This window comes from Dreissena polymorpha, chromosome 2, assembly GCF_020536995.1.
Source record: "Dreissena polymorpha isolate Duluth1 chromosome 2, UMN_Dpol_1.0, whole genome shotgun sequence".
Taxonomy (NCBI): Eukaryota; Metazoa; Mollusca; class Bivalvia; order Myida; family Dreissenidae; genus Dreissena; species Dreissena polymorpha.
Window position 1 is genome coordinate 144,938,124 of NC_068356.1, and position 11,250 is coordinate 144,949,373.

Below are 11,250 nucleotides of genomic sequence, written 5' to 3' on the forward strand. Positions count from 1 at the left end.
GAATTTTACCTTAAACTTACAAAAAAGCAAGCGCAATTAAGAAATATTTTTATTCTGATTTCAGTTTAATCAGAGGCAAATGCAAGGTGCAAGATAATAAAAGTTATTGTGCACATATTTCTTGAACATTTCTTCTAAGCAATCAGCTTGTTAAATGCTGCTATTACAGGCTGTCTTAAAATAAGTAGGCTTTACGAAAATAAATATAAAATGAATGCATAAAGCAACATCTCTTCTTTAAACAAAATATGATTTACTGCAATACATTTTTTCTTCATGTAACAAATTGAAGGTGCCACAGATTGTAGGGACATCAGATCACTTTGTTGTGGCTGTAGCAGCTCTGTAGCAGTGTTGTAGATTCAGTAGATCAGCCTTTTCTTGGTCATTTGCATTAAGTTTTTCATGAAAATTTCATCTTTAAAGAACTTAAAATAATATGAACATCAGGTAAATTTGTTGTTGCCTTAGCAACTTTTAAACAAGGTTGTAGATGCAATCATCCATGTCTGCAATGTACTTGGGTCATTCCTATAAAGCTTTCCTAGAACGTTCAAACTTAACTAAATATTAGTGTACATTGTATTATATTTACAATGTGTTTGATGTGACATTTGCATGTTAAGTTTTTACTAGAATGTAAGCATATACAAATTGTACAGTATTTTATAATTTACGTAATTAACCAGGTTTTCCGAAGGAAAAAACTGGTTATTAGATTGGCGAATGCGGGCGGGCTGGCTGGCGGGCTGGCGGGCTGGCGGAATAAGCTTGTCCGGGCCATAACTATGTCGTTCATTGTCAGATTTTAAAATCATTTGGCACATTTGTTCACCATCATTGGACGGTGTGTCGCGCGAAATAATTACGTCGATATCTCCAAGGTCAAGGTTACACTTTGAGTTCAAAGGTCAAAAATGGCCATAAATGAGCTTGTCCGAGCCATAACTATGTCGTTCATCGTCAGATTTTAAAATCATTTGGCACATTTGTTCACCATCATTGGACGGTGTGTCGCGCGAAATAATTACGTCGATATCTCCAAGGTCAAGGTCACACTTTGAGTTCAAAGGTCAAAAATGGCCATAAATGAGCTTGTCCGAGCCATAACTATGTCGTTCATCGTCAGATTTTAAAATCATTTGGCACATTTGTTCACCATCATTGGACGGTGTGTCGCGCGAAATAATTACGTCGATATCTCCAAGGTCAAGGTCACACTTTGAGTTCAAAGGTCAAAAATGGCCATAAATGAGCTTGTCCTGGCCATAACTATGTCATTCATTGTGAGATTTTAAAATCATTTGGCACATTTGTTCACCATCATGGGACGGTGTGTCCCACGAAAGAATCACGTCAATATCTCCAATGTCAAGGTCGCCACGACTAAAAATAGATTTAAAAAAAAAAAATACAAAGGGGGTTAATTTTTTTTGGTCATTTCAAAAGTTCAGTTTGAGTTTTCTCCCTTTATCAGATTTTTTTTTCACAATGAAAACCTGGTTTTGTGACAATTTTGTCCCTTGTTTTAAATGATTCAGCAATAAGAGATGTGATTCTAAGATTGTTGTGTATTGATATTAAGATTGTCATAATAAGCTTGGTTGATATAAGGGTCTCTGCATTTTTTCTTCAATTTATATCTATCACTCTTATTTTTTTCCAGCTGGGCACATTGTTTCACAAAATACACCACCATCCACTGCTTAGACTACAAAGCTTGCAAATGCTGGCCCAGAATGAATAAGCGTCCCAACCCAACTGAAACTGACATCAAACAAATAAATAGTGATGGGGCAAATGGACAAAAGTGCATTCCACCTGAAGAGATTAAAATAACAGTGCTTAATGCAGAAGTTCACAGAAATGGAAGAACAAGTATGAGTGAAAATGCAACATCCTGTGGTAACAACCAGGTACAAGTAATACCTAGCAGAATTGTGTTTAAGGGAGCCAGTGAAAGTGGGGAAGTACAGTTTAGAGAGGATAATGCTATTGAAAATTGGGGAGAACAAGTTGAAGATGATACTGGTAGTGAAAGAGGGGAAGAAAAGCTTATAGACGATATTGCTATTGAAAATGGGGGACAAAAGGTTAGAGAGGATAGTGCTAGTAAAAATGGGGGAGAAAAGGGTAGAGAGGATACTGCATGGATGAAAAGAAAACAATGTGATAAACTTGAACAAATGCTAACACCTGTTGAGAATGTGGAAGCAGATGAGATTGATGAAATCCAAAATAAAGGGCATCACAAATCTGCGAATGATAATTGTTTAAGAACTCTACCTGACTTGATTGCGTACAATTTTCTGAACTCAAATAAAAAAAATGTAAACACTCCATCAACTTCAAATATTCATGATGTTTTAAGACATTCTCAAGGCGTCAAATCAAATGGTTTGCCCCCACTTGACAGTCAATCTGTAAAACACAGAATTTCAGATTCACAAGTTATTTCACCAAAAAAGAAAAAGGGCTTGTTTCGTAAGTCTGCACCTGATCCTACATGCTAATGTGCATTATGAATGCATAATTGACTTTTGTTTTAATGAAACCATCCAGCAAAATTGACTTTCAAGTACTGTTGTAATTATGCTGTATTGATTTGTTTCTCATCAGTTGTTATTTATCCATTGATGAAAACCTGTCTTGTTATAATCAAAAGACATGGATTTCACTTCTGTCTTGTTATATATTTATTTACTTATTTCATGTCCTTATTGATAAATTGCCATTGATTTCATACCTGTCATGTTATATTGGTCTATATTTCATATATATACCTCTCCATGGCCTCTTTTTTTCTCAGTAAGTTGTAATATGGTCTTAGGTGGTTGGGTATATAACGGTGCACTGGTGTGTTATCTGTGATTGTTTATGTACATACTGTATGCTACCTTATTATTAGTTCACATGAGCAGAACATGCTCTTGGGGAGCCTCTTGTCCATGATGTGGGGCATCAACATTTGAATTCAATTATCTTCTACTGGACAGTCTTAAAGATAATTTTTTTCACCAAACATAGGAATGATCTTCAAATGGCACTTTTTCAATAATATTTAAATCATTAAGATCTGCAGCACAAGTTTATAGGTCACACAATATATAAATGCATTTGAATAAAGTAAAATCTTTTTTTTAAAATCTGTAATTATGAACAGAACCACAACCACATTTGGTAAATCATTGCATGGTTGATGTGGACTTGGTGAACAAATAACTTGAAAAATTCTCTTATACAGTATGAGTCTAAGATACACAGAAACCTTTGTTATTTGTTTTGTTGTATTATTTCATCTTTTCTTAAACCATATGTTACATGTACATCATTTATAATATACTTGAAACTTTTAAAGCAAGTTTCATTTTGTACATATATGTACCCGGTAAATGCTGGCAACATTGGCATTTGAAATTGAAGGTAGATTGACACTTTGACAATTGTATTAACATTTTCCATAATTAAGTTCATGAATGACACAGATATTATTAAGCATGTATAATGTGCTGAATTTCATTCTTCCATTGATGACACATGTTATAATTTTAATATATATGACAAAAATTCAGCACATTAGAAAAAAAGACATGCAATATCGCTTATTACATGATTAATTTACTTCAGTATTGAAATGTGCAATTTTGTAGGCATGCCTTGTATTTAGATGGGACAATTTTATGTTCCATAAATGATAAGCTTTGTTTATGTTTGTTCTTAGAAATTAGTAAATCTTATAATATTGGTATTTATATTTAGTGGCGATATTTAGCAGAAATACCATTCTATACTGTGTGTTCCTTAAATAGGGTAAGGGTTAGCAATTTCAATGCAAGCACTTACCCATGGTGATAGGTAAATATATATGAGTTGTTCTTCAAAACATTCCTGTTTGCCTTATGTAGATATGTGTATGTGTTTCAAAGTTTATGAAGTCCTTCCACACCTGAGGCTGCATTATGTGTGGACTTTGGAGCGTGCCCAAGACCTGCTACATGTACCTATGGAGCTTACTAGTCCCTGAACGTAGGGATGAATGAGAATTACTGATGCAAGTACCAGCTACTTAAGTAGTTACAAACAGATTTTCCAAGATTTTAATGCCCCGAAGGAGGGCATGTAGTGATCAGACCGTCCGTCCGTCTGTCTGTCTGTCCTTCCGTCACACTTTGCGTTTAGGTTTCGCGTTTAGGTTTTGAAAAATGCTTATAACTTCTATGGCGCTTCAGATAGCAACTTGATATTTGGCATGCATGTGTATCTCATGGAGCTGCACATTCTGAGTGGTGAAAGGTCCAGGTCATCCTTTAAGGTCAAAGGTCAAATATATGGCTTCAAAGCGGCGCAGAAGGGGGCATTGTGTTTCTGACAAACACATCTCTTGTTGTGGTCCTGTGTTTTGGGAGGTGGAGTATACAGAGAAAGACTTCACCTGTCTAAAAAGGTGACCAGCAACCAAATCCACATGCTTTTTGAAACGTTGACTGAACCCAGGTTGCCTAGGTGAGGAGCACTTGTACAAACCACTGCTCTACAAGGCTACACGGAAGGCCCATTATGCCTGTTAAAGGACAACCTGTTCTTGTATTACATCAGATTGACATATACCTGACTAATCTTCCATCATTTAGTGCTTCTTATATTGTCAAACAATTTACATGTATCAACATTCAACATGATCACTAATTGGAAAATAGATAGCTCTTAATCGTTAATTTGACAAATGGCAGGTTCATATTCAATGTAATTACAGTCATTTTACTCGATGTGCTTTGTACAGTTTTAAACATGCTTACTGCTTTTCATCGGTGTGATGAGTTAGACCTATAGAATTTATCTTATATGAAAGTTAATATCTGTTTATAATATACAGTTTTATTTAATCTCAATTAATGATGCATCACTTGGCTGTAAACTTATTTATAAGCTATTACTAAAAAAATCATGTAAATTGTATAGAAGACTTCATGTGTAGTTAATATATGATTTCCAAACAATTAGTTTTTACCAATGTCTTAAATATGTTCACTGCTTAAGGTGTAGATTGTTTTGTTGGTAGTTGAAAAAGCAGATAAAATTTGGTATACAAAACTTTAATATTGATTTTAATGTTTAAGTCAAAAGGGCAGCTAGGATTTTTTTGTTAAAAAATAACATTTTTCAAAATTAAGTTTAAAGTATCGAGTTTTAAAAGAAAATACAAATAAAGAAAAACTTTGTTTTTATTGTGTGTTAATTACTGTTCTGTGGATGTCAGGGTTGTCTATGTTCCTTCTGCAGAATGTCACGATTACCTTGTATATGCTTAATTTATAGCTTGTGTTATGAATAATTGCTTTGCATTTATACCCTTCATGGTAATCGGAATGAGATCAACTCTTAAGGGATGGGGCTTAATGCATAACATATGGTGTTACATTCCATCCATGATTGAGCCTTAACCCTTTGCATGCTGGGAAATTTGTCGTCTGCTAAAATGTCGTCTGCAGAATTTCTAAAATTAGCATTTTCTTCGATTTTTTTTCAAAGAACACTATCAGAATAGCAAACAGTTTGGATCCTGATGAGACGCCACGTTCTGTGGCGTCTCATCTGGATCCAAACTGTTTGCAAAGGACTTCAAAATTCGGTTCCCGCACTGAAAGGATTAACATTTGTTGAGGTTTATTTACACATACTTGTCATGTTGTCTAATATAAGATTTTAATGCCCCCCGGATCGAATGATCGGGGATATATTGTTTTTGGCCTGTCTGTCTGTAATTGTATGTGTGTGTGTCTGTCATTGTATGTGTGTGTCTGTCCAAATACTTTAACCTTGGTCATAACTTTTGCAATATTGAAGATAACATCTTGATATTTGGCATGCATGTGTATCTCACGGAGCTGCACATTTTGGGTGGTGACAGGTCAAGGTTAAAGGTCATTTATTTCTAAAATAGCTGCCATGCGGCTTAAAAGCACTGTATGGGGCATTGTGTTTCACAAACACAGCTCTTGTTTTAGTGGGGTTTTTTGTCTTGAATAACATGTTCTTCCCTTATAAATCATTATTCAATATATAAGTTGGATTTGTTGAGTTGTTCACTCTGAACTTAACATGTAAATTATGTAATTGTAAAGTTAATTTCTCAATTCATAACTATAAACAATTGTCGTAATTGTCTTTTGAATACATGAAATTACATGTTCTGTTGATTGATATTCTAAGGAGAAACATGTTTCAAACATATTTTTATGTTGTGGATGTGCTCTGTTTATTGAATAATGAAAATTGACTTTTAAAGGGATCTTTTCACGTTTTGGTAAATTGACAAAATTGAAAAAAGTTGTTTCAGATTCGCAAATTTTCGTTTAAGTTATGATATTTGTGAGGAAACAGTATTACTGAACATTTACCATGGTCTAATATAGCCATTATATGCATCTTTTGACGATTTTAAAAACTAGAAATTATAAAGCGTTGCAACGCGAACAATTGAATAATTGGAGTGTTCTGTTGTTGTCGTTAAATTTTGTGACACTACGAAGATTGCTTTTATAAGGTATAAAATACGTCTCTCATGTATACTCGGCACAATAGCCGAGAGGGTAAAAGCGTTTTTACTTCAGGACCTCGGCAAGACTCCAGGGGTCACTGGTTCGAAACCTGCACCAGGCAAAGTTTTTCTCCTTTTTTTAATTTTATTCTTTATTTTTTACTGCAGCTTTTACGATCAAATGTTTACATTTATCAATAGAAAGCATTTAATGAATAACTTCAGAACATGCCAAAATCTGTGAAAAGGCCCCTTTAAAAGTTTTACTCAACCATATATAATTGCCAGTTTGTCCTTCCGCACTATCCGTACGAACTAAATTCTTGTCCTGAGCAAAACTCTAAAACTACTGAAGGAATTTACTTGAAACTTGAAATATAAACAGATGGCAACTAGGAGAAGTGCAGTGACCAAGAACCATTACTCTATCTACCTTAGTTTATTTAAATTATCTTCCCTTTTATATAATTTAAAAGTGAATTTTTGTCCAGAGCACATCTCTAAATCTACTAAAGGGATTTACTTGAAACTTGAAATATAGACAGATGGCAAGTAGGAGAAGTGCAGTGACTAAGAACCATAACTCTTTCTACCTAAAGTCACTTGGGTCAAGGTCACCAAAGCTAATAATAGATTTTCCTTCACACTTTTGTTACAGTTTCTCATAGCGCCTTCAATACTTTACCGATCTCTTTCATATTTGGCATATAGGTACCTTGCATGGACCTATACCTTTTGATGACGTTTGAGGTCACTGGGGTCAAGGTCACCAAGGCTAATAACATATTTTGCCGTCACACTTTTGTTACAGTTTCTCATAGCACCTTCAATACTTTACCGATCTCTTTCATATTTGGCATGTAGGTACCTTGCATGGACCTCTACCTTTTGATGACGTTTGAGGTCACTGGGTCAAGGTCACCAAAGCTAATAATAGATTTTCCTTCACACTTTTGTTACAGTTTCTCATAGCGCCTTCAATACTTTACCGATCTCTTTCATATTTGGCATGTAGGTACCTTGCATGGACCTCTACCTTTTGATGATGTTTGAGGTCACTGGGGTCAACGTCACCAAGGCTAATAATACATTTTTCCGTCACACTTTTGTTACAGTTTCTCATAGCACCTTCAATACTTTACTGATCTCTTTCATATTTGGCATTTTGGTACCTTGCATGGACCTCTACCTTTTGATGACGTTTGAAGTTACTGGGGTCAAGGTCAAGGTCACTAAAGCTAATAATAGATTTTCCTTCACTTTTTTGTTAGTTTCTCATAGCGCATTCAATATTTGACCGATCTCTTATATATTTGGCATGTAGGTACCTTGCATGGACCTCTACCTTTTGATGAGGTTTGAGGTCACTGGGGTCAAGGTCACTGAGGCTTATATTAGATTTTCTCAAGGTCTCACTTTTTTCCACACAATTAACCCATATATGGACAAAGCATCATTGGGGAGCATCCATAAGTTTTACTGATATCCTTGTTTAAAGAGGTAAAGATTCGGCATGGCAGTGTGCAGAAGGGTTATGCCATACTTTGATAACTTAACTGTGACCCATCTAAATTAAACTTGGGATGTTTCATATAGACTTATACAGATAATGTTGGTCTAGGTTACTGGTTTCTTAAATATAGTTAAACAGTTTCCAGGTATTAATTTGACTTATGAAGGAGATATTGAACTGAAATGTTTTGAGTAGGTAGCTTGCACAAGGACCTAGCTTTGAAATTTATTTTTTGCTAAAGTTCAATTTAATAAAAGTAGAAAAATATTGCAAACTGGTGGTTTCCTGTCAAAAACTTAAAATTGCATTGAAAATCTTTATGATTTTTATGCATGTAGCAGGCTTCTTATGCATTGAAAAATTGTTATGTTATGTGTTCATGTTTCTTGTGTTCAAATATTACAATGTGTTCATGTTTCTTTTGTTCAAATATTACACACCTATGTTGTTTTGTTTTCAGCATTTCACTTTTGGTGCAAATGAAATGCATTGGTGCCAGTATATTGTAAATAACTTTGTGTACAACTCAACAAGCATGTGCCATGTGAAATGTCTGAAAATTTGTCAACGCATTGTAAAGTTGTTTCTGTTACAATTTTCTCCACTTCATTATACTGTTATAAAGCAAAAAAAAAAAAGACTTTGCTTGTAATATGTTTTTAACACTTCACATGAAAACCTTACTGGAATGGTAAATGAATGATTCTCTCGAACTTATCTACACAGCTCTTAAAAAACTTATTGTCATTGAGGAATTCAAGTAAGGTTCCTTGTGAAGTCATCAAGATGATGACGCTACATTGTAAATGTCAGCATTATCTGTTGCATGATTTCCTAGCAGAAACAAGACGTACACAAAATGTGTGTGTGCATTGCAATGATTATTTGAAAATCAAATAAGGCTTTAAAACGTTTGTTGATTTCACAGGGAAAGTCTTTAATATTTACACATGCACGATTTTGTAAGAAATAATGGATATTTGGTATGAACGGAAATAACTTTAAGCGTTTTAATAATATTACAATATACAAAATTAAGATAGATTTTTCCGCTTCCGGTCGTATCAAAACACAAAATAAGATGAAGTAAAATTTTTATTTTTTTAGTGATCTGAGTCATATTTTATGGTGAAATTGTGTGGATAAATGTGTAGGATAAAGAGCAAAACGCAAGTATGACAATTAAGAAAACTACATCATAAAGACATTAGTAGTTTGTTTGAAACTTTTTCTTCTACCGGTATAATGCGGCAGGTGGGGTATCGAATTTATTTAACAAAATTTAGATTGGAAAACTGGTGTAGTACCTACCTACCAGTTTACAGTTAGTTCGTCACGCATGACTGAACAGTTTAATTGTCGAATTACCTACCAAACAACAGTGTGACAAGCAATTGAAATTCAGTAAATAGGTACAAAACGACAGAAGATCAGTCGAGGGTGACCGAGCCAGAGCGTTGTTATTCTTTTACAGAGGCGTATCCAGAATTTTTTCCGAGGGGGGGGGGGGGGGGGGGGGGCTCAACTGAGGAGGGTGCGGGAGGGGTGTCCCCTTCCGTCGTTGATTTTTTTTTGAAATGGTACCTTCAAATGATGCAATTTCATGCTATCTAATCAGCATTTTGCATGATAAAAGTGCATGTAAAACAAGAACTCGAGTTTAGACATCAAGTGTGACAGACACACAGACAGACAGACAGACACACAGGGGTAAATCAAATGTCTCTCAAACCAGTATTTTGTTTTAATAACATTACTACGCTTAAAATAATTATAGACATGACTAAAATAAGAAAAAAAACAAGTTTAATTGCATTAAAAATCTTACTTCAACAGAATTAGTCCAAATTAATGTCTTTTCCATGCATTTTTTCGGTACTCTTCATTAAACTTGCGTATAAATTGCAGACCACTGCGCTAGTGTTAACACATAATTTCGTGTATTTGATTTGTTTTAAAGAAAATTCGTTTACTTTTTCACGATTCCCAGAAATTGTTGCATGGAACAATCTGTGCGCGCACATCGCGAAAATATGAGACATGCCGTTATTCACATGTTCAGTGGATATACCCTGTCCCGATTTGATGATAATTTTATCCAATCTTTTAATAGTAATATATATGCCGAAATTGTATTGGAACATATTGCGAACGTTGTATTTTTTTCAGTTCTTGAGCACTTTTTCATGTCAATGTTGCTCAAAAGAAGATCGACCGTTAAAACAGAAACTTGTTAAAGGGGCCTTTTCACAGATTTTGGCATTTTTTAACTTATTCATTAAATGCTTTATATCGATAAATGTAAACATTGGATCGTAAAAGCTCCAGTAAAAAATCAAGAATAAAATTAAAAAAAGGAAAAGAACATTGCCCGGACCAGGTTTCGAACCAGTGACCCCTGGAGTCCTGCCAGAGTCCTGGAGTAAAAACGCTTTATCCTACTGAGCTATTCCGCCGTGTACACATTCTAAACGTATTTTATACCTTATATAAGCAATCTTCGTAGTTTCACAAAATTTAACCACAAAAACAGAACTCTCCAAATTATTCAATCGTTTCGCGTTGCAACGCTTTATAATTTTTAGGTTTTAAAATCGTCAAAAGATGCATATAATGGCTATATTAGACCATGGTAAATGTTCAGTATTACTGTTTCCTCACAAATATCAAAACTAAAACGAAAATTTGCGAATCTGAAACAACTTTTTTCAATTTTGTCAATTTACCAAAGCGTGAAAAGATCCCTTTAAATGGTAAATAAAAGTTATAAAAAAGGAAAATTATTATTTCGGTTTCTCTAAATTTGTTCAGTGAATCGAATTTTCGAAGTTTTGTTGACCTCATGTCTATTGCAATCGAGTACTCTCGCTTTTCGGATGTTACCTCTCGACTCAAGGTAAACAACGCGCGAAGTGTATGTCATTTGCGTATGTGTATGGAACTATCGGCTTTGTGTGGTTAAACACGCTCTAAATAAACAATTTTGACATGGATTTAACAGGAATGAAATTAATCTTTTTAGGTACATCGTTTATTGCGGCAATGTTTGAATGCATTCAGAAATTATTTTAGTTGTTTCCTTAACCGCTCGAATGAAGGTAATTGGAGGATATTGTTTTTCACAAGTCCCATGCGGCAGCCATTTGTAAACATTTACCTATAGCTAAATGTATCGATGAATTTCATAAGTTGAATGTAT

The 11,250-nt window shown here is 34.5% G+C and overlaps 1 protein-coding gene across 32 annotated transcripts in view; it reads left to right on the forward strand.

The window, feature by feature from the left end:
* The window catches only part of LOC127869326 (uncharacterized), an 81,962-nt gene extending 72,460 nt beyond the window's left edge, over positions 1-9,502 (forward strand). For 26 of the 32 annotated variants that reach the window (XM_052411793.1, XM_052411792.1, XM_052411791.1 and 23 more), the window contains one exon: positions 1,667-7,312. In XM_052411793.1, the coding sequence (XP_052267753.1) occupies positions 1,667-2,513 (847 nt within the window). In that variant the 3' untranslated portion in view covers positions 2,514-7,312. Of the gene's footprint in view, positions 1-1,666; positions 7,313-7,402 lie in introns of those variants that run through there. The other 6 variants (XM_052411820.1, XM_052411821.1, XM_052411822.1 and 3 more) reach the window with 4 other exon arrangements.
* Positions 9,503-11,250: the final 1,748 nt, after the last annotated feature.